This window comes from Dermacentor variabilis, chromosome 1 (assembly GCF_050947875.1).
Source record: "Dermacentor variabilis isolate Ectoservices chromosome 1, ASM5094787v1, whole genome shotgun sequence".
Lineage (NCBI taxonomy): Eukaryota > Metazoa > Arthropoda > Arachnida > Ixodida > Ixodidae > Dermacentor > Dermacentor variabilis.
The window spans coordinates 83,463,178-83,490,672 of NC_134568.1; the positions used below are offsets into that span (position 1 = coordinate 83,463,178).

Here is a 27,495-nt window from a genome sequence, read left to right on the forward strand (position 1 = left end):
GCCTGCCCGCATCGCTCGCCCAGACAGCCAATCAGAGGCTCTTGTGCTCTCGTCGTGCAAGATGGTGAAAGTGCGAGTTGTCTCGCTGCTTTTCTGGTTCATTGTGTGTCTGCCTTGTGACCTTCTCCAGCAGTGTTGCCGTGATGAAGCGGCAGAATTCACCTTTCGTCATGAAGCTCGATATCATAAATCGGGTCGAACGCAGTGACAAGTCGGATGTCCCCGCAGCGTCCAAGATTCCGAGGAGCACTCTCAGCCTGATCTTTATGAATAAGGGGGAGATTAGGGCTAAAGCGGCCAAACTCGCAACCCGGCGCACGTGGCGCCCAACGCGGACGCACAGCCGTGTAAGAGTGGTTCATCCGAAAGTGCTTCAGCCGTGCCGGCTTCCGTGTGCTCGGTGATGACTGCAAATTTTAATTAATGCGACGAAGCCGTTGCCAGTGTTGTCAAAGTTTGGAGCGAGCTGTCGGAATTTATGGAAGCTGTTCACGAATCAACGGTGGATGAGTTTGTGAGTGCAAATGATGGTGTCGCAACCATGGGAGAGCCCGAAAACAAAGACTACATTGCCGACATCATATCGAGCACAAGTGAAAAGGGGCACAATGAGGAAAGCAAGGACGGTCCTTTGCCCACATCCTCCGAAATGATTGGTGCGCTCGCACTAGTCCGGTGCTTCTGCGTGAATGTGAAAGATTGTAGCCTCAGCTGCTCCGACTCCTTAGACAATATGGAGAAGTGCCTGCATCGCAGGCAGTGAAATTGCCCAAGCAGAAGAAAATGCAGGACTATATCATGCGAAACTAAGCTAGTTTCATCAATAAAGTGATTTTATAAAGGTAATGTGCTTTTATGACATCCAATTGTTTACCAGGCTTATATCGAATTATGCTCTATATCGAACTGACAGACATTTTTTTGCGAGTTCGGTATAGCCGGGGTTCGACTGTATGAGAAAAACACCCTTCAGACCTTTAACAAGCTTTCCCTTTGGAACCTAACATTACGCTTCATTATAAGATTGAGCACTTGCTCATAATGACAAGAAAGCACCTGACTAGTGCAGGCAGCAGAACCGCATTGATACACTGTTCCCAGGACACGACAAACAAAAAATTTAAGAATGAGGAAACCCCAATATGAAGGGCAGTGTAATTATAACATGAAAATAAAAAATCCAATTATTTCTTCAGCTGTGGCATACAAAGCTACAGAAAAATAACTGCACTGTCAGAGTGGATTTCACCATTGTCATCACTAGAATGATCAGATGAATTCAGGTGAACAAGTGAATGGCCTGCTCAAATTAACAATAAAATAATGGGATGCTTTGTTCAAAACAAAGCCCCAATGAGCACAATATTTATTTCATCCATGAAATGTATTTACATATCCATCTCATTTCAATAAAAGTGCACCTTTATACATTATCTTATCACATAGTTTATAGACGATGCTTAAATTTGTTAGAAACTATGAGAGAAATGATCAAAAATAGTTATCAGAATTGATTACAATGTTAACCTGTGCTAACTAATGATGGTGATAGCTTGTGGGTTGCTTTTCTCATTACCCACAACTTACAGAACTCAATGAGTGCTATGTTCAGAACCATGTGAAACTCTCCTGCGAGAAGATTAATGAATGAGAATATTCATCAAGTTAGTTTTCTGAACTAAGGAAAAAAAACGCCAAGAAGCTCAATATATCATGACACACAAGTGAATAATTCTGTAGAACTCTGCAAAAGCAACAAACCAAAATCTACCAAAGGAAAAGGAACTAGCCATGCTGATCATCGACTTATGGTTATAAGCTTCAGGCTTTCGCACGCACTGAGCGCATGGGAAAATCTACAAAATCAGTACAGCGATGATGAATCCCCACAGTGGCCAGTTAGAGGAGGCAGCTGCAGTGTGCCACGCCACTAGAAAGCTCGCATGCGAGTAAAAGAAGCCCTTTTATCTATGGGACAGAGTATAAGCAATTAACTATTTCCTCTGCACACAACAAAGTTCACGTAGCTGCCTCATCCAGAATGCAACACAAGATGTAAGAATGTCACTGAACGATACTGCAAATACTATATATGGGTGTCTAGGGCCATGGGATCATGCAAACTAGATATAGGAGACAATAAAACCCCTTCAGAAACACATAAATGGGGTTCTGATGTGCCAGCTGCTACATTATCCCTCTGCAAGGTTACCTCAATTCCCACCAAGCTGACTCTTTGCCTCAGCATAGCTGTGGCCTCCATGCAGTATGTCTTATTCTCTCAACCCTCCAAAGACTACATAATGTGAGGAAGGCCTGTACTAGTTTCCTTAATGGTGACAAACTTCGTGAGGCTTCTCTGATAAATGTTTAGCAGAAAATGCTAACTACACAATGAACTCCCTCATACACCATCTCAAGTGCTTTGCTACGAGAGCCAACTCAGCAATTAAAATCTGTCTCTGCTGAACAAGTTGTTTTCAGCTTAACAGCAGTAAAATGGCAGTAGAGCCCACTTAAGAAACATGTAAAGACCTTGATTGTCTGTATAATTAGTATATTATTGGAAGTCCAACTTGACAGAAGTTTTCTGAGCTATGAAAACCTAAGCAAAGTACTATCGGTATCAAATGAAACACAAACAGTGGAGCATGTGGCTGAAGCATAACTAAAGGTATAGCACACATTTGGTGGGCTTTGACTGCACTGTGCAATGATGCTTCCCCTATACTACGATGCAATATTTTCGTTTCTGTACTGGTTCGTGTTTATTTGAAAGCGAGAAAGGATGACAGCACAGCAATGATGATGGCACTAACTGTAGCACGCGCGCTGCTGTTCCCGTTTCATTTAATGCCGACAGCACATATAACTTGTTCCACCTCACTGTGCGATAATAATCGCCAATATTTTAGCATTTGTTTTCTTAAATTTTTCTTTTCTCACTCTCAACTAAAAGAGAACAAGAATAGAAATGAAAATATTGCAGTATATGGGGAACATCACTGTGTAGAGTGGTTAAAGTGGTTGTGCACACCTGTAAACGGTGATGACTGGACAGCAAGCACTATAACTTCAGCTATGCTTCGGCCAGCTACGCACTCAGCTGTTCACATTTCATTTGACGCCAACAGTACTTTAATTGTTTTTGAGAATTTTGGTTTAACCGAGCCCACTGTATAACAAAATTACTGCCCTCTTACTGAGCTTTTCAAGTTGCCCACCTTTTCCACACCCTATACATAGGCCAAAAGTGCAGTAACAGCTGGCATTCTATCACACACCAGTGGGGAAAATTTTCTCAAGTTTCCTGCACGGTAACAGGCAGCCCCATAACCTCACTAGAAGAACACTGACCTATTGAGAGTCATTGCCATTCATTTACACGAGCAGAAATAAATTACAATGCTACCGATGACAAGTTCTAACACATACACACTCCACAGGCTACTCCAGTTACTATGACAACAGGTTATGTGCACAGACAATTTTCATGTTGGCTGACATGCAGGGGTACAAAACAACAACAATGTATTGGTGTAGAAATTTCAGTCCCAAACGCACTGACACAGTCAGATACAGAGCCTGCAAGTAACGATAACTAATGTCTACTCTGATAACATAGCCCCATACAAGGCGCCGAAACTCAGCTGCTTATACTGGTAATGGTGACTAGGCACAGACTAGACAATTGTGCATTCTTCACAGTGCTTTAAGCTCTAGTTCTGGAATGTACCTGACAATTGAGCCATTTAAATAACAGAAAAGAAATTATAATGAAGCAAACCTCACCAGAAGTTGTAGGAGTCACTAGAGGACTTGAGCCAGGCTGCTGGTAACCCTGGTTTACTCTGCTTGAAGCAACACCTGCATCATGGGCAATAGCCCACAGACTTAGTTCTCTTTACTCATAGCAGTGGCCCATCCCAAGTGGCAGGCCGCTACTGTAATAAAGAACCAAATACTATACCAATACTCTTGTGTGAAGTTGACAGAGCAAAATTTTGGCTCGAAGTACAAGCCACCAGTTCCAAGGAAGAATACTTAACGGAGCCACAAAATTCATAGTAACTTTTCCAGGTGCGAATGAGGATTAATACTGTGGCTTGAAAGAGTGCTGAGAGGAGCCAAAGGTAAATATCGTGTTCTGAAAAACATCCATAATGTTGTGCAACTGCAGCAGGCCATTATCCTATTAGTAATTATTATGCCACAGTCCACGCACCATGACTGCAGTTTTGAGACAGTGGGTAGAATGGCCAGCTTGGCTATAGAAGGTGCATAGTTCAAACCCACCGCCAGATGCCCATTGGTTTCTATGGTAGGTAGAAGCAGCATTCCAGCTAGCCGCCCAGCTCCTAAAAAACTACATTGCTTGGAAGAGGTTTCTATAGGCCATTGATGCTTGCTATACAACCTATAATTATTTGATTTTTGCCACATTGTAGCAACGATTTTCATAGTCTTTCTCTTTCAAACAATGTGGCTCAGAGAAAGATGACTTCCACCAAAGTGTGTGGTACAGTTTGACCGATGCTGAATAGTGCCATGAGAAAGCGGCTTTAAACCTTCCCAGCAACATCTCTACTCAGTGGCTGCCAAACTGCATTAAGAGCCCACAAAATTTCAAGACATCCATGACATGCACACAAACTTTATACACAGCCAACCGTTACAGATCCCACAATTCCCTTGCAACAATGTGTCCATTATTTTCCCATAGTACATAAAAGTAATGCAAAACTGCTTTCCTAAAGCACCAGTAAGTATTCTAAACAACCAATGAATCCTCTGTAAAGACTTTCCCCTCTTTATCACAAATGATCACAGTTACAAAATATACACTAGCATTGTGCGAACTTATCCACGTCAACATGCCAGGTATCAATACAATTTATTCCCCTTCACACACACTGCTCGACACTAACATTGACAAGCAAATAAACATGTGCACATCCCCATCAGCTTACCTGCAGGGCTCAAGGAAGGCACTTGCTGTTGGTGCGAGGAAACCTTTGATGCAGGTCCATTGGTGTACCCCCCACCCAGGTGAGCCCAGCTGCCATTTACAGTCGGCCCATTAGGCTTTGACTGCGTTGGTGGCGGCTGGGTCATAACCACCGGAGGAGGAGGTCGAAGCTGGTGGGCTTCCTTGGCCATGTGGTGGGCACTGTCCCCATAAGGCACAGCATGGGGACTTGCCCCTTCTGCAACCCCAGCTGAGGGTGCACCCGGCCGGCCATAGGGAACGGCCCCTCCATAGGGCACGCCTTGACCCCCTGGCATTGCCATACCCTGCACATTACACGGAAGGCCACTTAAAGGTTCATTCTGTTTTGGCACTGCTTTAAGAAAGTGCTTACAAAATTGCAGAATGGTCAGCATTTTCTGCAAAGGTAAACAAATCACATGGAAGCCTTCTTATAGTGTACGGGGTGATCTAGATACAAGATGGCATAGTCGGACTAAATTCAGTTTCACAGGCTCAGTATATCACAATGCTACGACATGAGGAACTGATTCATTTTGATTGGATCACTTTGCTGGTTTGCACCTAGCACCTCGTATATATTTCGTGACACCCGCTGTTGCTATAATATGACATGATTATTTTCAAGTATTCTGGAATTTTTAAAAATTGCTTATTGCAGATAACATAATTCTAGTCCTTGAGCTGGATTATTCAGAGAGGTGAACATTACTAGCATGAGAAATCAGATTCAGATTTATTGGTTCCAAAAAAGTGGTTACAACATCACAATCACGTCATAACAATCAAATCACAATCAAAACCCACATTCAACAAATTTTAAGAAGTTCACTAATTACTTTAAGGCCCATATTGCAATTTACAGATTGTAGCCAGTGGGCTTGCAAGGTGCATCCACTTGGAATGAACTTCCAGAATGACACCAGTTTGAATATATGCACAGTCAATCAAACTCCCCATAAAAAAGGCACTGTTGTTCCACTTAATTTTTTATCAAAACAATTTTTTACGCAGTGAAGCACAAGAGTAACTGGAACACCCATGTATTCCATCCCGCACTTTGGGAAATAATAGCACGAAACTGGTGTCATCCTGACAATTCATTTCAAGAGTACACGTCTTGCAGACTCATTGGCTACGATTTGTAAATTGGAATACACGGAATAAACTAATTAATTAAAAAGTTCATCCGTGATATTTTCATTAATTGGTTGAATATGTCTAGATTCTTGTGCTTAACATCTGCCTCTTCAAATTATCCAGCTCAAGGACAAGAATTATGCTACCTGCTACAGGAGATCTTTAAAAATTCCAGAAAGCTTAAAAATGATCACCCCGCATATGTATGCCTCTACGCTTTTCCTGTGTCATTTTCCACACTTCAAATATGCCGTCAACTAGGTCACCAAATTTTTACAACCTTGCATTATGAAAACAGTGGTGGCCCTGTTAGCACTGTCTTGATATTCTACATACACTCTCTGCAAGATGCACCCTTATGAAAAAAAAAAAGGGGTGGGGAAAGCAAAATAGTGTGCATTTCCATGATAGTTATTAACTTTCATTTGCATGATTAACTAACACAGAAAAAGATATGCAGAGCTTAAGTGTCAACCACTGAGCATCAGTCACTAAGCCGTTTCATACCTTATGAGTCATTTACCCCAGAACAATTTACCCCACAGCAACAAATGCACTAAATATTTTACATGGTCATATTTACACTCCACGTTACAGAGGAAAGAATTTGGTCTTGGGTGACTGCCAGAAACTCTCTACAGGCCCATATATCCATGTAGCAATAACTGATGATGTCTCAAAGCTGCACAGTGGGCTGGGTGGATTGTCCTAGCGGAAGGTACCAGAATAATTCTGACCGCATGGTCTTCCTTAGCATGCAGCTAAATATAGTATACAATTGTTTTTGCATTACAATTCCATCCAAATGTGACTGCTGTGGTCGAAAATCAAGCCTCTGACCTGATGCTCAACTGTGAACACAACAGCCAATAAGCTATTGCAGCAGGTAACCACCTTCCAGTTGTCACTTTACCAGCGACAGAATGGTGGTAAGGTGAAGAGCACAATCTTATTTACTCATTACCAACACCAATCTAATGGTTTGTCCCACCATTTTGATCCATACTGCTCACTGCTACAAGGGGAGGCTCAAAAGTAACTAATTCCTATTTTGTTCCTATGCACCTCTAATTCTGATGCCATATATCATGATTATGTAACTATTGGATAAAAACACATCACAACAGGTAGCGAATATTAACAAGGCCTCATAAACATGATGGTGCCTGTCTTTACATAATTTGCAGAGAAATGCTGAAGTAAACCTTTATGTTGCATTCATTGTCATTGTGGTTTTTCTTCCCCATTTCCTGATATTCTCCCAAACATGACCCTGCTGATAATTGGCTACTTCCCTATTTAAACCAGCCAAGAGGTTAGAGTGAAAGAGCTCATGACGTTTGTCCAGAACAACAGAACAGCTCGGAAAAACCATGAAAATCAAATTTCACAATTGCTGCAAAACTGGGCGAAACTGTCATTTCATAATGTGTTGTCTCATTGGTAACCAAATTTATATTACAAGACTGTAGAATAAAACCAAGATTACTGACCAACGGCCACCTGTGGAAGCCAAAAGAACTTTTTCTATCCTTTAACCACACCTTTTTTGGTCAGCATACTGTTTTATGACTTTGTAATATGTTGTAAAACTGTATGTTGCCATCTCAATAAGAACATTGTGACAGAAATTGATCAGATGCTCATTCCTGAAAAGCAAACCTAATCTGTCAACCTCAACTTAATATGAATCAAAGGCTTTCATGGAACCACAAGCCCCAAGTACACTCCCTTTGAGAAACTCGGACCCCCTTAACCATAGCCTAAATACTGTCGATTGGCAAGCTACTCATAACGAGGATACAATCTGTACAACAAAACATTATAAGAAGAATTTGAATCTTGACACCAGAGTATTGCATAGAAAATGCTTCTACCATACACAACACAGCCTAATCATCTTTCATTCCTTCAGCTTCACAATTATTTTTGCTACTTGTACATCTACCTTGTACATGTTTTGTAAAGAACAAGACCCAAGCACTTGCAGCCCTTCTTTTCACATTTAGTGTCCACCTTCAACACTAAGTATATATCAACTATCCATCAGACCCTCTGGAACAAGGTGACCATAATAAATGTGCATGGTAGGTCACCGCGAAACTTCCCACAGTAGTGAATTCGTGTTGCCTGTATAAATTCAGACACTTTGACCAAAAAGATTAACATCCGTTTCTTTTGTATATCAAAGTTCTTTTGTTGTGCCTTTCACAAAATTTTCACTCTGGAATCATGCTCACGAAAGAACAAACATGTTCCATGCAATATTCATAACATCTGGGCACACACACTAGCCACACAATTAAACCATTGCAGCTTGTTTACTGTGTTGCATTTATGCTATTCTCCTTTACTTCAGCAACAGACTACTAGGCCCACAGCATGTTCACTATCGCAAACATCGACAAAGACAGACGAAGCTGTGCACTTCAAAAGCCAACAGAAAAGCTAAATTTTCCTGCAGTCTAACATCTGGCACAGATGTTACACTGACTGCACACAAAAAGTGAAACTACCGCACAATCACAGGCAGCACACAGAAGACATAGAAGAACAGGGTTTCTCGATGGCTCCATGATCCAGAAATCTTTCTTGGTAGTTCATATTATAATACTGCAACCACTACTCAGATTTTTTCTTACTCGTAAGTGTTTGTATTCCATGTAAAATACCTAAATGCATGTTGAAGCATTCATGCAAAATGTTCCAACCTGCTGCATTCTTGTTGCTCAGTGCTTCATAATTTGTAAATCCCCAAATGCTCCAGGCTCTGTAAATACTTATACATAAATGCACGTTGCCAATATATATGGAACTACTCTGTTAAGTGGCCAATAAGGCCTGTCCTAGAATGCACCAAGTGTTATGCATATGGAGCATCCAATGCATACAAACAGCCAAGTAGCTACAACAGTCAATGCTTCCTTTTGACATAACTTCTTCAACAGCACTATGTAAAAGCTGCAACAGTGCTTGTAGTAACAGGAAAGAGATTCATGCATATAGCCATAAACACATGCACACAAAGCATTGTACAAGCATACATGCTCTGCATCCTTGAATTCCTCAATGAATTCTTCACTGTTATACATGCTAAAACACCACGTACCAATCCCTGTTGTTTGAACTCCTTGTACACTAGAAAAAAAATTTGCAATACTCTGTTTCGATTAACTTGTGTTTCCTACACCTAAGCAAAGTGTAAGCTAGAAATGCAAATAATTTATTTATCAAACAATATGCTCACCTAAATTGGAGCACTCAAGTTGTGCTGTATCATTGCAGTTACAGTTTATGCAGTAAGTGCAGTAAGTGCAGACAACTGTTTGGGAAGCTGCCATAAGCAAAGTGGCATTTGCTAACCTATAAGATCACAGTGTGACAATGAAAAAAAAGAAAAACGAGCATGTTAGAAGTTTCTCAATAAGCGACATGACTTGCTATTCCAACCACCATGCTGTACACGAAAAATTCTTTAACATCTACCCACCTATTCTCATTAACGTACCAGGTTCACTATACCTATATTATTGACATCAGTGAGTTTCACCTTTACTCAACAAAATCATCTTAAAAAAGGATAATGCTTGAAGGAGGCGCTGGTATCCTAAAGTTGCGAGAGGTGTGCTGCTGTTAGAACATGCAGGCGCAACTTCTGTCACTGGGAAAAGTGAAAGGTACATCCGCAGAACAAAAGTGCTAGTATTAAAGAAAAGTACCAAAAACAGGAAAATACCATCCACACTTCGGGGCACATTTGATATGGTCAATCCTGCTAGCAGAGAGCTATGAAATAATCGCGTTTCCTCAGACGGTGTATGTCTACATAAAACTTTACATGATACACAAGAGTGCAAAACACCAGCAAAACACCGGCACTATGACCAGCGCGTTTATTTCGCAACTCTACTACAGCAACATTACGATGACTGATAGCCTGATGTGCAGTAAATGACCAGACCGAGAGCTCACGGCAAGTAAAAAAAATCTGCCGCACTTGCACAAGGTCAGTGACTGCACATCCCAGGGCGGGAAAGAGCGTTTCGATTAGACAAAGTGCAACGCGCTGGCCACAAGCACGAGCAAAGAGGTCATAAATGACAAAACTTGGAAGGATGAGCGCTCAAGCATATAGCTGCGATCAAATTCAAGGCTACGATACGGCATCAGCGACTTCTCCCCAGGTTTCCTGCTTCGTCTACCCGCTGCACTGCCACTTGTTTGTATCATAAACCCGGAGCTTTCCGAGTAATCTCATGAACTATATTTAATAAATGCGATTACACTGTCATGGAACACATTCCGCGAAAAATAATAATGGCAAAAATAAGCAACATCACTGCGTCGCTTACCGATGATGCGGCAGTGCTTACGCGTCAATGCCACGAAGACGTCAGTTTCAAATGCCCCACATTGCAAAACCTTCGAAACAGCGTGCGTATACGTGTGTCCAGTAGAACGAATGCGTGTTTATCTGTGCAAAATACCGCATCGAAGGCACGATTAAGCCTTCTTTTTTTAAAAAAAACAGGGGGAAGAGTCGCCGAAAAGCTGGCCCGTCGATCGCAGGTCAAGTGGTACCGAGTTGTCGACGACACAATAAAAATGATTTGCCTAGGAACCTATTACCCGTGAGGAGCCGTCAAACGCTCCGATACTCACTTAGAAATGGTTAAAGCGCAGCTCGACGGCTTCGTCTTTTACTTCTATAAAACACACATACTTCCCGTGGAAGAAGCAGCAGGCTGACGTTACGTTCCGACTGCCGGAAATGCCTTGATACGCATGCGCCCTCAAAACAACGTGGCATTCAACCCAGAATGCACTAGAAAAAGGAAGCGGAAATTACGTACCAGAAATAGATTTTCGACATGACTACAGTGTACTAGATAGGGGCAGTGTGTTCAGACGGCGCAGCACACCACGCACCGCTTTGAAGCCGGGAGCGTAGACAGGTCCCGGATGTATGCGGCGGCGCTGCAGTCGCACGGGCTGTACGGACGCATTCTCCGTGTGTTGCGTTCTGTGGTGTTGCGGCCAGTTGCAGCGTGCTTGCCGTGTGCTTGCTCTGAAGGGCTCTGAAGGCATTCCTCGAGTTTCTGTCTCATTGGGAGTCACATGCAAAAGGATTGCCATTTGTTGGGCGTGTTGGTTGACTGACTTCGAAAGCATATTTAGCGCCAGCGAACAAGGACAGAAGGGAGACGGCCCCACAATGCGCTAACTTTAACTTGATTGTCAGGAAACACCGGCCTATTTAACTGTGCATGGGTTAAATAGGTGGGTGTTTCCTGAAAATCAAGTTGTTGAAGTTAGCGCATTGTGGTGTCGTCTCCCTTCTGTCCCTGTTCGCTGGCGCGAAATATGCTTTCCATTGCAAAAGGACTTTGCGGCTTGAGCCAGTCGACGTCAGATGGGCTCCGTGTGACATTGTGCAGCACTTTGGCTCTGTTAGAATACTTGGAAGGAGAGGGTTTTAAATACATGTTGAGATCTAGACTAAGCCAATAAAAGTTGGAGAACTTCTTGTGAAGTAGTCGTGCGGATCCAACGATCACCCAACGCCGCCTCAATTTTTGATTGTTGTGAATTGCCTTTTTATATCTTGGCGAAGGCAATGCAAACAGGGAACCCAGAGGTCAGTAAACATTTGGTATCGCTACTTGACTCACCTGATAATTTTGACAAGGAAGGGGACGTTGCGCCACAATTGACGAGTTAGTTGAAGCTGGAAATCTTACGCTGGTAGAGCAAAGGCTAAACAATACTCCGGCAGAGCACCGGACTTATGTGGAGGAAAGGAGCGGTGACCGCCTCATCCGTTACATATGGCAGGGTATGTCGCGCAGAAATTTTTTGCTCGCAAGAAATGTGAGGACTGCCGCTCTCTTCTTTTGCAGAACTCTAGTGTCAGTAGCAGTCTCAAAATTCACGAAATTTGTGACAGGGGAGGATTGCTGTATCCGTCCAAGTTGCTTTTCGAAGCACTAAAGAAACTTGGGGGAATATATTTAGAACCTTCTTCCGCAAAGAGGAGCTTTGCAGCGACAGCATAGTTGATGTCATGATTCTAGTGAAAGCTTTAAATTTGGCTACGTCATATATGCTGCAAATTACATGCTGATAATTTCACATCAGCAGTTGTGCGTTTTTTTATGTCCTAACAAGGCTGCACTTTTACGTAAAAAGTGTTAATCAGTGGAGAGAAGCACGACGAAAAAAGAAATTGCACTGTAAAGTTAGCTATACTGTTCTTAGCAGGCTGGTGCAACATATGTATGCTGACCCTTCTTTGTCTTTTTCATCTTAATGCACAACTTTTTCTGGTGCTTTCAAAAAGCTAATTTTGTTAATATAATTAAAAATGAATGAAGTAATTTATTTGCGCATATTAATTCCGCTGTAGGTCTCCATTGTTTGGGTAGGAATGTACTTGCACTGTTTTTCTGTGTTTTGGCATACTGTGTGTAGTTTTGCAGAGATGTCTTTTACTTAGCGTCTTTCCTACCTGTTTTATTCCTTCCATAGAAATGTAGGATGTCGGTGTGTCTCATACTCGCACATGAGCCTGACGTTCAGGAACACTTAATGATGTAAATAAAAAAAGATCACGAATAAACTTATGTATTACAAAGACGGCGCCGAGTAAAACAACACACGAAGAAGGGGGACACGAGACAGCACGTAGGCGCACTAACAACTGTGAGTTGTTAGTGCGTACTACGTACTGTCTCGTATCCCCCTTCTTCGTGTGTTGTTTTATTCGGCGCCGTCTTTGTAATCATGCTTAACCAACTAGACCACCAACACATGCTCAGAAACTTATGTAGTTGCGGGGGGCTCGCGAAACAGAACGAGGGACAAATGTTTATGGCGAAAGAAGGTAAATGCCAAGCAGGGAAGCTCTTTGGCTGTGGGCTATGTACGTGCATGTTGTTTTGCCTTCTCTTCTACAACAGCGGCTGAGGAACTAAGTGCTTGACGTTGGGTCGCGGATGCCGGGGCCGCTTTTTTATGAATGCGAACCGCAAAAGAAAATGTGTGCACCTGGAATCCGAGTTGGTTTAGATCAATTCGATGTCCTTTACTACGGCGTTATTTGCAGCCGACTTTTCCGTTCGAATAATTTCTGCTTACGTAGCAACGTGGCTCAAAACAAATTTAACGGCTTTACGCCATTACTTCTGTGTCTGCAAAACCTTTGCTGTCAGGTTAATAAATGTGTCTTGGGTGTTGAGATGCGCTAGAAGTACACATACAATTCATCTCTTATATGTAGTGAGTTTCGGGGATGCATCTTAACATCCGCCGAGCATTTGCACGTCTATTTGATTGCAACAGAAAACGATTATCAAAATATCAGCGTGCAGGGCTGGCACTGCGCCGTACGTTTCGTACAGCCCATGTTCCTACAGCGCCATCTCGTGCTATCTACATGAAGCGCCTCAGCGGCGGGCGCTTCCTGAACACACTGCCCCTATTCTAGTACACTGTAACATGACCGACCCACGACCTACTGGAACTCCAGACCTGCACAGATATCCGCTTTCTATGAGAGCCACTTGCGCGCACTCTCGTTCAACCGTTGGCCGTTAGTGTCGCTTTCATAACCTGTTCGTCAGCTACTCTACGGTTGACTGGTATGGCCTTGTAATTAGTACGGCGGCTGTTGTGTTGTGACGAACTGCTTGTCTAGTTGATGATTTTTGCGAACACAGTGACAGTGATGTCACAAGGCTTTGATCGGTCACTTGGCTCCAAAAGTTGACTGCCCGAACCTAAAAAATGTCGGAGCGTGTAGTCCGCTGCTAAATATAACGTTAAATAGCCGCTCCTATTGCATTTTTCAGGCAGTAGCAAACCGCACAGATCTTGCAGATTATTATAAGTCACATTGTTTATAGAGCTCGTAAAGTACACAACAGATTCATTGTATACGTTGTAAAATTCGCTTCTGCGCTCTTTAGAAACTTGATCGAAACCACCGCAATGTTCGACAACAGAACGATTACCACTCATTTTAACTCTTAAAAGTTGTCCGTGAATGCGTCGTGAGTTCAAAAAGAGAATTACGCACACAGCTTCACTGCGTACGTATCTTTCGCACCTCCGTTATGCTGCCGCCGCCGTACCACGCAGAAAAGCTAGCTTTACAGTTTGAAAAGAGTTCCATGACACAATTTAAGGCCCGCAGTGCAGCACGTTTTAAAGCATTGGGATCGCTTTTGCAAGCTTTCTACTGAGCTACACATCCAACGACATTAAAAACAAGATATGCTCACCTCTCCTTGAAGCAGAATCGATCAACCTATTGCACATAACGGGTGGAGGACTTACTCGTGAATACTTTTACCAGATCATGTGCCTTTCACTACGGCACACAGCAGTAAATCCTAATGCCATCTACGGCATTACGCTATCTGTAGTCAACTCAAGAAAGCTAGATTATCCTATGAATATTTTAAAACAATTTTTCCAGTCTCTTACGGAGGCTAGGAAAGGGAAAACTTATGCCGTCACTCTAGCATTGCAGCTGCCACCTATGCTTGTTGTTTACATTTCTTCCACCGCTTCTCCTCCTCTAGTTTCACTATTCAAACACAAAGCATTCGAAAATTTCTGTTTTCTTCTTATATTTGTGAATTTATTCATTTTCCGCCAATATAAGTGCTTTGTGCCTGTCGAAATGGCAGCACGAGCGCTGAAGAAATTGCAGAAGCAGACTACAGCGAACAGGTTATAACTAGCGCCACTCTGCTCGTAAAGGGGCGTAAAGGGGCGAACTAGACGAGGCGTGCTGGAGCAGGGAGATCTGTGCAGGTCTGGAGTTCTGTAGGTCGTGGACCTGCCATGTCGCATTTTCATTACGTAGAACCAAAATCGAAAGCTACTTACATAGTATGCACGTGACGTCACATCCGCTGCTGTCGTCTGCTTCCGCCATCTTGGGGTACCTTATCAACAGGCGCGCGTGCATAGACCTATAGGCATAGAGTTTCTCACTATAACACCTAGAGGGTAATCTGGCGCCACCGTCCATGGGAGTTTTTTAAGGGGGCACCGTGCCGTCATGGGAATGACGGTATATGTGTCTGCGAGGCTCGTGTTGGCTGGTGTTGTAAGAGGCTTCGTCTAAAACGTGGATATGGCTACGCAAATAACGCGTTCTCAAAGTAAAATCTTCATAAAATGTTTTCATTCACGCATATTACATCTTTACTCACCCACGATGCATGACCAAGCGAAGAAAAGCAAGAACAAACGACCAATTGTTTCAAAGCGAGCGCGAACCTTGTCGTCTGTTCTCCAACTTTAGCGGCCCGCTGATACTTTTTACGTAACATGTAGTCGTACACACAATAAAAAGTTCTCATAGTTAAACAAAACATGTTTTCGCGTAATAATAAAGTTAAAACAGCTTTTCACGTGCTGTTCTAGTAGGAAATTAATCATTGGGACAGACGGAACGGTACTTGCCAAGCGCGTCTTCAAGGTGTCCTGTCTCTACGAGAACGATGCCAATCCGAATCCACAATATACCGGCATTCCCATGCATACCACAGCGCAGCAGCGCCAGATTTCCCTCTAGGTAATGTAGTGAGAAACTCTATGCCTATAGGTCCGCCAAGATGGCGCTGCCGTAAACCGGAAGTCGCGGAGTATCATTGAATGACGTACGTGCATACTATGTATAGCGTGCGCAAGTTAAACAAATGTACACACTCTAAGAACAGTTTACACCCTTTGGCGTGCCCCTTCTGCCACACAACGATAATTGTCATCTGCCTTGATGCGTTTCATTTCTTTAACGCTGCGAGCCCGGAACTTTCCAGTAGAACAGTTTACACCCTTTGGAGTGCCCCTTCTGATAACGCGCGTGCCGTTCGTTACACTCTAAGAACAGTTTACACCCTTTGGCTTGCCCCTTCTGCCACACAAAAATAATCGTCATCTGCCTTGATGCGTTTCCTTTCTTTATCGCTGCAAGCCCGGAACTTTCCAGTGACGAACGGCACGCGCGTTATCAGAAGGGGCACTCCAAAGGGTGTAAACTGTTCTATGTTGATAACGCGCTTGCCATTCGTTACTGGAAAGTTCTGGGCTCGCAGCGATAAAGAAAGGAAACGCATCAAGGCAGATGACGATTATTTTTGTGTGGCAGAAGGGGCAAGCCAAAGGGTGTAAACTGTTCTTAGAGTGTACTGGAAAGTTCCGGGCTCGCAGCGTTAAAGAAAGGAAACGCATCAAGGCAGATGACGATTATCGTTGTGTGGCAGAAGGGGCACGCCAAAGGGTGTAAACTGTTCTTAGAGTGCAGGTCGTATCTTGCCACACAACAATAATCGTCATGTGCCTTGCTTGGGCTTTTCTTTCTTGAAAACGCCGCGCCCGCTACTTTCCTGTCGAGAATGCTGCACTCTTAGGCAAAGGTACAACCTTTGGGATGTATATTTGCCACTCAACATAGCCACTCAACGACAATCGTCATCTTCCTTGCTTGCGTTTCCTTTCTTGAAAACGCCGCGCCCGCTACTTTTTTGTCGGGAATGCTATGTCATGCTGATAACGCGCATGTCGTTCGTTACTGGGAAGTATACCGGGCTCGCCACGATAAAGAAAGGAAATGCGGACAAGACAGATGACGATTATCGTTGTGTGGCAAAAGGGTGTAATTTTGCTTAGGAGGTGAAGGAAAGAGAAAAGTAGAAGGCAGGGAGGTTGACCAGAATAACGTCCGGTTGGCTACCCTACACCGGGGGAATGGGAAAGAGGGAAACAAAGATCACAGGAAGAGAGAGGAGGGAAGGAAAGAAGGAAGTTGCGGTGAGTTCGCTGACGCGTGTGGTCTTACAGAAATTGCATTGATAGTAACAGATGGTCGCACAAACCCGTCGTCCTTAAGAAACACAAAAGCGCCTTCACCGCTTTATAGGCCGACGGGCGATGGGGGGGGGGGGGGGGGGGAGGTTCCAGCAGCACCTGCACAGAAAGCGGCCGATTGTCCAGTTTTTGGAAAGCTTTGGCAAGTTCTTGTCTCTCTGGGGCATATCGTGGACAGTGGCACAGCAGGTGGTCGATGTTTTCTTCGGTGCCACAGACCTCGCATGCTGCACTGTCAGTCACTCCAATTGATGTAGAGTATGCCTTTGTGAAAGCAACTCCTAACCAAAGGCGACAGAGAAGCGTAGCTTCCCGTCGAAGAAGTCCGAGTGGAGGTCGGAGTTGCAGGGAGGGGTTTAGTTTATGCAGTCGTGTAAGTCGTAAGTTTGGCGAGTTCCACTCGGTCATTGTGAGACTGCGTGCCAGGTGTCGAAGCTGCCTTGCAGCGTCTGTCCTCGAAAGCGGAATTGGAACGCTGTGCTCTTCTTGATGTGCTGTGCGGGCAGCGTTATCGGCGGAATCATTGCCACTGATTTCACAATGGCAGGGTACCCATTGAAAAATGACCTCGTGACCTTTTTGTTGGACGTTATGGTAAAGTTTCACGATTTCGTATGTCACTTGGTCATGACATCCGTGTCGGAGAACTGACTGCGTGCACTGTTATGCCGGTTTTGAATCACAGAACACAGCCCATTTTCTAGGTCTTTCAGAATCAATGAATTCCAGTGCTCGACGCAGGGCCGTTAGTTCTGCCGCCGTTGAGGTCGTGACATGCGATATCTTGAACCGCAGTGTCATTCCTCGCGTTGGTATAACCACGGCACCACCAGAACTGCACGACGTAGTCGATCCATCGGTATAGATGTGCACGTGGTTGCTGTACTTTTCATGTAAAAGAAGTAAGCTCAGCTGTTTTAGAGCAGGGGCCGGTAGATCTGTCTTCTTCTGTAGTCCTGGAATCATTATATGTATTTGTGGACGGCTCAAACACCACGGAGGAAACGCTGGCTTGGCCGCAGGTGCGTGCCCTGAAGTAAACGACGCACGATGTGCACTGACAATACCTCTAAATGTCGAGCAGGGCCTTGCAGCAGTGAGGCTCGCCAAGTGGTGGGAAGGGGTCCTAGCATAATGCCTGAGATGCATAAGCATTGTCTCAACGGTAATGTGCGTCTTGATTGGATAATCCTGCGCAAGGGCAGTAGTTTCAGCCGTTGATGCACTGCGTGGTAAGCCAAGACATATCTTAAGGGCTTGGGCTCGAATACTCTGAATCGTACGCAGGTTAGTCTTGCAGATGTTGGATATTGCAGGCAGGCTGTATCGCAGGAATCCAACAAACAACGCCATGTACAGCTGTAACATAGCGTGCGTAGATACTCCCCAACTTTTCCTGCAAGGAACCTGAACAAGTGACAGATAGCAGTCAGCCGCTTTTTCACGTAATTCACGTGCGGAGTCCAAGATAGGTCTCTCAATTACGACTCCCAAGAACCTGTGACTTCTGCTGTATGGCATAAGTTGCCCGTTAATAGATACGCCGTAAGCAGACATTCGCGTCCTCGTGAATGCCACCATTGCGCACTTCCCGCATGAAATTTCAAGTCCTTGTTCACGAAGGCAGCAAGATGTCATTGTCATACACCCCAAAGGGTGCAAACTTTTTTAGAGTGTGACTGTACAATCTAAGAACAGTTTACACCCTTTGGGGTGTATATATGCCACACAACGATAATCGTCATTTCCTTGCTTGCGTTTCCTTTCTTGAAAACGCCGCGACCCCTACTTTCCTGTCGGGAATGCTATATCATGCTGATAACGCGCATGCCGTTCACTACTGGAAAGTACCGGGCTCGCAGCGTTAAAGAAAAGAAATGCGGACAAGACAGATGACGTTCACTCTTAAAACGGTTGCACCCTTTGGGGTGTATATTTGTCCCACAACAATAATCGCCATCTGCCTAGCTTGCGTTTCCTTTCTTGAAAACTCGGCGCTCGCTACTTTCCTGTCGAGAATGCTGCGTCACACTAATAACGCGCGTGCCGTTCGTGACTGGGAAGTACCGGGCTCGCAGCGTTAAAGAAAGGAAACGCGGGCAAGACAGATGACGATTATTGTTGTGGGACAAGATAAGCCCCAAAGGGTGTAAATCTTTCTAAGAGTGTTTGTAGTGTGGCAAGACACGATTCAAAGGGTGTAAACTTTTCTTAGAGTGCACCCTTTGAGTCGTATCTTGCAGCACAACGATAAACGTCATCGGTCATCTCCGCATTTCCTTTCTTTAACGCTGCGAGCCCGGTACTTCCCAGTAACGAATGTCATACGCGTTATCAGCACGACATAGCATTCCCGACAGGAAAGTAGCTGGCGCGGCGTTTTCAAGCAAGGAAACGCAAAAGGCAGATGATGATTATCGTTGGGTGGCAGACATACACCCCAAAGGGTGTACCTTTGTCTGAGAGTGTACCGAACTCGCAGTGGAAAACAAATGAAGTGTGGGCAAGACAGATGATGATTATAGTTTGGAGACAAAATACAACCCAAAGGGTGCAAACTTTTTTTAGAGTGCATTATCAGCTTGACACAGCATTCTCGACAGGAAAGTATAACGAGCGCCGAGTTTTCAAAAGAGGAAACGCACACTCTTAAGCAAAATAACACCCTTTTGCCACGCAACGATAATCGTCATCTGTATTGTCCGCATTCCCTTTCTTTAACGCGGCGAGCCAGGTACTTCCAAGTCACGAACGGCATGCCCGTTATCAGCATGACAGAGCATTCTCGACAGGAATCTAGTGAGCGCAGCGTTTTCAAGGAAGGAAACGCAAGCAACACAGAAGGCGGTTATTGTTGTGTGGCAAATATACACCAGAAAGGGTGTACATTTGTTTAAGAGTGCAAGCAAGGCAAATGACGATTATCGTTGTATGACAAATATACAACCCAAAGGGTGCAATCGTTTTAAGAGGGTGCAACCGTTTTATCTCTGGTATCTTTGTTTTGTGGTGACGATCAAATTGCATCTTCACAGTCATCCGGTATTTCTGTCACTGCATCTGGGTCTTGGGATGTTCCTTTAAATGAATCCTGTCGACTAAGCCCAGCTCTCGGTCAGCCGGTAACCAATGAATACTACGGAATGGTTGTGGATGCGCCCAATGCCTGCGGTGTAGGATCTGTTGTGGTGCGACACTGCTGCCTCCAAGGTGCTCTTCCAACCTCACTTAAACTCGAGATATATGGTATGGTATGATGAACTTTATTTAATGTCTTGAAGATCAACCTTTAGGTTGACGCAGGCGTCTCCCACGTCGGGACAGTAAGGTTTAACCTTACCGCCGTATCGTGGGCGTTCTGGACGGCCTGTACTTGATCGGAAAGAACTCCACTGTGTAGGACTCGCTGTCACCAGTCTCTCTCTTTGTCACAGTCTGTGAAAGTCACAGGACACTGCCAAAGCATGTGATCCAGAGTAATGATGCCATTACACTTCTCGCAATTGATTTGTACCTCTCTTTCAGGATATAGCTTATTAATAAAGTTTGGACTTGGATAAGTTCTTGTCTGCAACAATCTTAGAGTCACTGCTTGAGCTCTATTGAGCTTAGCGCGTGGCACTGGGAATTCCCTTCTGTTCATGTAGTCATGCCTCGTGATTTCATTATATGTAAGTAATTGGTCCCTGTTCTCCTCCTGTATATTATTAAGGTCCTGGTCGCGTAGTGCACGGATAGTAAGTCCTCTTGCAGCTGCGTTAGCCATCTCGTTTAAATTCTTCCGAGATGGATCGACAGACCCCATGTGCGCAGGAAACCAGCGAATTTCGATATAACTTGATAAATACTTTGAGGTGCCAGATCATGCGTTAGGCGAGATTATTAGCCTCAGGATGCTCACCATCCTGGGTTCTGGGTAGCGAAGCGTGATGTTTTTCTCACTACCCCACTTGCACAGCTTCTCACTTCTGAACGCTGGTGCATTGTCGGCAACAATTACTTTGGTGTTCTTGAAGATATCCCGCTCGAGAGAGATATGACGCAGTTCGCATCTTCTCTTCCAGCTTTGGCGGCAACAAAGCGCATGCCTTCATCCACAGCGACCAGAAAAGATTGAGTTCTTCTAACACCTTCACCTTTTTTTTTTGTTGTTAGGCTCAGCAAAATGAAGATAAATGACTTCGAAAGGGATCATTGGGTATTCTGGCAGTGCCATTCTGTTCCCACGAGGCTTGTATTTTGATTTTACCATTAGACACTCGTAGCACGTCTTGGCGTAATTGGCAACAAGTGCTTTCGAGTTTTTCCACGTAAACCTCTTGGTTAGCTTGTGGTAGATTTTCCAAAGTCTATTATGGGCCTCCAGATTGTTGACTGCTGTGATATAACTTGAGGACCGTGGGTACTTTTGTTTCGCGTTATGTCAAAGCTGAATTGTTGAATCTCGCTCACCCAGCGGGCTATTGTGCCCTTTGACAGTGCGAGGTCCAAGAGATACCTTAGTGCCTGGTAATCAGCGAAGAGCTTGAAGTGGTTGCCTTCCTGGTAGCTTCTAAAGTATCTTAGAGCTATTACGACCGCTGGTGCGGCCTTCTCCGTTGTTGTGCAGTTTTCTTGCGGGTTCGTGAATGTACAATAATAGTATCCGTTGACCTTGAGTTTCCTGCCAGGTTTCTCCTGTTCGTCTCTTTGATAAAGACTGGCACCAGTAGCGTAGTGAAAAGCGTCTGTGTGAAGTTCAAAGGGCAAATCAAAGTCTGGGAGTGTCAGCACAGGATTGGATGAAATGGCTTGTACAAGTTCAAGATAGCTGTTATCACATTCTTCGGACCACACGAACGGCATGCCTTTCTGTGTCAGTGCAGTGAGATATTTTGTTTTTCTCGCATAGTCTTTTATAAACGCGCGGAAGTGGCCTGCGAGCCCTAGGAATACTCTTAGAGAATGAATTTCATATGGTTTTGCCAGCTTCTTGATGCGGTGAATGCTCTCCTCCTTAGTGTCCTTGGTTCTTCCGTCAAATAGTCTTCCAAGGAATACCGCTTTCCTGCATAAGAACTTGCTTTCTTTAATGTTGATCTTGAGTCTAGCAGTGAGCGCTTCGAGGACCTTCCCCAGGTGCTCTTCATGATCTTCTCTTGTTTTCGGTTATACAATTATGTCATCCATTTACACATTGCAGAATTTTCCGATGCAGTTATTTAGAACATCGTTCATCATCTTTTGAAACCATGATCCGGAGTTTTTCCATTCAAACGGCAGTCTATTGTTTGTACTCGTATTGGGGGCGAAGAGTTACGGAGGCGCCATCCGTCGGAAGCGCCTCCCTTGCGTAGTATACGAGGGATCACGCGGCGCGCTCCTCATATAGGTCTCGCTTACGGCGTTCAATAAAAACACCACGCGGCAGCCCTCCTGGACATTTAAGTAGGTGCTCTCAAAACGAAAAAGTTTTTAACTTTCGATATAATAATCTTGGGCAAACTGAAAGCCCAGAATCGTTTACAGACGCAATCTCTTTACCGAATACGTACAGTGAACGCCACTGCGCGCGGTCGCCGCGATGGGGTCTCCCGAACCGGCTTCCTGCGTGAAAGGTAGGCAAACGCTGACAGTAAGCTATGTGAAAAATGTTCTTATAGCGGGCTGTCTGTGTAACCAAATGGGGCATAACAGATTGAAGCCTCAATGCAGCGATCGCACGGGTTCGCAGCGACCGAGTGCGCGTCTGCATGCATGTCCGCGCACAATGTTTTGCTTTCGCTGTGAGCGCGTTTTCGCACCGTGCCGTGAGCTTTAGGCAGCAGCATATGAGCATTTGACAGCACACTAGCAACCATTGTCGCGTGGGCGCTTTCAGAACTCTTAAAAAATAATTTCGTTATATATATAGAGACTTCGATGCCTACGGCGACTGTGATGTGCCGTCGCGACGATTCATTCTTCTTTTTGTCTTCTAAATTCTTGGACATTTTAATATTATTTCTCAAGTTGCGTCGCACTGTATGTTTATCGGTCTTCTCAGCGTGCGATTTCCCTCTGGTTCTTTTTCGTAATCCAGTGAATTAATTCATAACACACACATGACCATATGTCATGCTTTTTTTTAATGCGCTTCTTACCGCTCCCTTTCCATTCCAGTGAACTTGCCAGAATCTAGTATCAACAAGTTCATAGACCTAATAAAGCGTCATGACATTAGCCGGGCAGCGGGCGCGGGCGAGCGTCTCAGTGCGCGTTTTCTGCCACTCACCGAACATCGCGCAGTCCCGGCGCCGTAGCAGAAACCTTCCTCGTGTCTGTGCTTGATGCATACCCGAGTTGTAGCCGATGGCTGTCTGACGGCTCTAAGTTTCGCCAGCCAAGCTTCACACAGCTCCTTGCCCTGCGGCTACGTGTTAATAAGGCTGACACCGGGCTCCGTTGCGTACGTCCAGCACTGCGGCACCGAGCAGTAGCCTACAGTGCTGCACGCTTCCAAAGGCAGCCACTACCTATTATAGTACTTTCAAATGTTGTCAAGCAGACACCCAAGGCGATAAAGCCTCACCCCTTAATAAGAACCGCGGCGCAGGTGGGACTTTAAACTTTCGTTTTCATCTCGCTTCGGCGCTTCCGAAGCAGCCGACGCGGCCGCTTTGTCCACGTGATCCCTCATGCTACGTCACGCCGACGGTGGCACCAGGTTTTCCAGTGGTGGAGTTCGCCCCCAATATGTCGAAAGGGGTGAGAAATGCTGTAAATTTCTTAGTATCCTCTTTTAGTAGTGCCTGCCAATATCCCTTGCACAGGGCAATGCAGGAAAACCATTGAGATCCTCCTGTCTCGTCAATGAGTTAATCAGTTCTTGGCATTGTATAGGAGAAAATATGTTTGTTTGTTTACTAGTCTACAATCTGCGCAGAGATGAAATGACCCATCTCCTTTCGGAACAATAGTAGTAGGCGAGGCAGAAGACTGAGTAGACGGCCAGATGATTCCAGCCTACAGCATTCCTTGAAGCTCCTGCTTTAACTATAGTTGCTTACTTTTTTCATGACTGAGGCTATATGGCATTCTCTTGACTACAGTGCTGTCGCGGAAGAGGAAAGGTACCTCAATAGCTGTTGTGGCTTCTGGATATTAGCCAATGTACAATAGCTCTGACAACTTCAAAGGTACATCCCCTGCGGAAGGCACCTTACGATCAGTATTTTGGGCGATATGAAGTGGATGACATCCTCTTCCTATGGCGACCAAATAATTCCAGAGGAAATTAATTTTCATGCGTTTCATATCAGGCCTGGATAAGATAAAATTATAATTGACTTGGGCGCCGCCAATGTTTCAACCTTTGATTTTTCGCCTTCAAACTCCAGATAAGCTGACGTCCACCTATTATATTCTCGGCAAGAACCATCGTAGCCGCAGACACGGATGGTCTTCCCACTCACAATATTGTCAGCATCGACTAGGCTCTCGTTGAATAAACTTGCAGAAGCACCAGTATCAATGAAAACTGACAAAGCGCAGCCATTCAGTAGCATCTGGACACTCAAAACGTCTGTCTTCGTGGGAAATACTGTTTCCTTGATCTTGATCTTGATCCAACTACTGATATTGTACGTTGGGTGTCGTGCTGCAGTGTCGGTTACAATCAGCGCTAGTCTCTGCTGCCCCTAATGATGTGGCTGTGTTCTTTTCGCGGTAATCGCCTCCAGCGACCGACATCTCCTTATCAGGTGCATGGTATTCCGGAAATGCAGTATACTTCAGTGCAAGTAGTAATTCGTCCATAGTGGTAAGCGACCTCACTTGAATCTGTCTTGGATAATGTCTAGTCATAATAGCGATGACAGAAGAATCCGCCAATGTCCGATCGTCAGTCCGAAGCAACCGCCACTTTTCAAAAACGTACTCTTAGATATTAGTGCCTCTCTGCCTGTAGACAATAGAACTATTCCAGAGCTCTACAGGATTAATCTGAAAATCACTCGAGAAACTTTTCTTTCACTCATTCAAATAACTATTTGTATGCGATGCCATTTGCAAGTCAAACCACTTCCGTACGTTACCACACAGCTAGGAAAGGTCTCATATTATGTATGCGGTCTTCTTCGGTTGTCCATTGGTTTTTGTTGCAGGCATAATCGTGGTAATCCAACCAAACAGCTACGCTTGATGAAGTGCCATCAAACAAGTCTGGTTTGACAAAAGGTCTTCACGCTTTACCCTCGTATTAGCAGCTGAAATAACAAGTCCCAAGAGCTGCTGATGCTGTGTATTACAGGTCACTTGCATTTCTTGTAGTGCACTAATGACACATCCTATTATAGAATCAGTGAAATTCTCTGGCGTCCGCATTTCACGTGCCGGTGGGGCTCTTCCTAACCAAGATGCCAAATCATCAAGATTCATACTGTTGCGTTTCGCCTGCGACACGTGGTTTTGCCGGCGCGACTGCGGCGGGGCGGCAGACATTTTGGCCCGATCGTCGTCGCCGCAACACTCATCGGCAGGTGTTTCCAGGCGCGACTGCGGCGATGCGACCGCAAAGGATCACCCTCTCATTCCAGTCATTGTGCCCGAAACAGGCGATGCCAAAGCAGGGATCATCCTCTCATTCCAGTCATTGTGCCCGAAACAGGCGATGCCAAAGCAGGGATCATCCTCTCATTCCAGTCATTGTGCCCGAAACAGGCGATGCCAAAGCAGGGATCATCCTCTCATTCCAGTCATTGTGCCCGAAACAGGCGATGCCAAAGCAGGGATCATCCTCTCATTACAGTCATTGTGCCCGACCGGCAGCGCTACAACAGGGTGCTACGAGATCGTGCTCGACAGGGTGCTACGAGATCGTGCTCGACATGGTGCTACGGCATCGCTACGACAGTGTGCGTCACCATTAGCCCATTGTACATTCACGTGCTCGTCTTTTGAGGGGTTCCTTCTTGCCCTCAACTGCGAGAGTATAAAAACAGCTGCCCCCGGACGCCAAAAGGAGGGCTCCGATTTCTTCTGTTGAGTGAAGTGCTCTCCCGTCTCTCTACTTCGGTCAAACCTGACCACCTACTCTTTGCGATGTTAAAATAAACAAGTTGTTTCGTTGTTACCAGTCGACTCATGCTTTGCCGGGACCTTCGGATGCTTCCAGTTGTACCCCAGGCCGCCAGGCCAACGCTACCCTTGGGGCTTGCGACCCAGGTACAACCACGGGCGTCAGCGCCGAGTTCCCAACAGATCGTACCAGCGGTGCGATCCAAAACAATACTGACACTCCCGCTACCTTGAGTGACGTGGTCATCTACAGGGGCTCCGGATATATGGGAAACCATCTCCAGAAGACTCGGAGTGGTAGTGTTCTCCAGCAGCCCGATGTATCTCTCGCCATCTGGTTGGAAGCCCACTATGACGGGTCGTCCCTCACGGCGCGTGATGTCGAACTTGATCTTCATTTGCAGGTTCCAGACCTCGACTGCGCCAATGTAAAGTTTCTACAGAGACATGGTGACTCCATCAGTTTAATGATGCATTCTTTGTTGTTGTTGTTGTTGTTGTTGTTTCCTATCTCGTGTGTGGCTCCTACCCACGATGGGGGATTGGCCAACACATGGGTGGATTATTTCCAATTAATATGGAGCATACATTTCCGAATATCTAGGGAATTAGGATTGAATAGCGTAGAATTATCTGTTAAAATAAAATCAGGAAAGTCATATGGAATTAGTAATAATTAATGTAAAAGTACAAAAATAAAAAAAACATTGAATTTAGCAGGGCATCCCAAAGTGGACGCCCCGAACGAAAGAATAGCAGGTTCTGTCAAGTCCAGGCCAAGTCTTCGAAGAGATATTTCCAACAATATTTTACTTGCCGCAGTAAAGCGGCGACAAGATAGAAGAAAGTGGTGTATCGTCTCCTCCTCCTCATTCGTTAATCAAGCCAGCGTCCCCTCTTCGTCTTCCTCTTCTCCTTCCTTGCCCCCTGGCCACTGGCGATGTGAATCGCTACATGTGGTAAGCGACTATGGGAGTGGACTATTCATTCATTCAAATAACTTTATTGAGTGCCCTGCAATTTTGTTGATATAACATTATATAACATGATATAACATGATAGTAACATTTCATGCCAGAACACAAGACATATAATATTGCTTGAGGTCACTTTTGTTCAGTGTTAGATATAAGGTTCTTGTAGTTCTGGCCTCAATGTTTCATCGCAGTTCGCGGTTGACTCAGCAACAAACAGCGACCGTCTTCCTGTGTACTTCGAAATTATTTGCCAAATAACATCTTTAGAATGTCAAGCGTGCACATTTGTGAACCACAATAAATTTCTGACTTGCGTTCAGCCGTTTCGAAACTTGCCAATGCCGATGGCAAGGAAATCTCTTCAACGATTTGTTTGGTTCTAGAGGATTCCCGGAAGCAAGCCTAATTTGTCATCCCATCTGCTAAAAGCACCGCTTGTCGTTGGTGGAATAATAAGTGTACGCGTGACTA

General features: G+C 44.8%; 1 protein-coding gene across 2 annotated transcripts in view; it reads right to left on the reverse strand.

Annotated features, from left to right (window-relative positions):
• The window catches only part of Sec24AB (Protein transport protein Sec24AB), a 152,044-nt gene extending 141,096 nt beyond the window's left edge, over nt 1-10,948 (reverse strand). For both annotated transcript variants that reach the window (XM_075690742.1, XM_075690734.1), the window contains exons 1-3: nt 10,793-10,948; nt 4,971-5,295; nt 3,793-3,867 (exon numbers count right to left, since the gene is read on the reverse strand). In XM_075690742.1, coding sequence (XP_075546857.1) covers nt 3,793-3,867; nt 4,971-5,292 — 397 coding nt within the window. In that variant the 5' untranslated portion in view covers nt 5,293-5,295; nt 10,793-10,948. The remainder of the gene's footprint in view (nt 1-3,792; nt 3,868-4,970; nt 5,296-10,792) is intronic.
• Between the last annotated feature and the right edge of the window lie 16,547 nt (nt 10,949-27,495).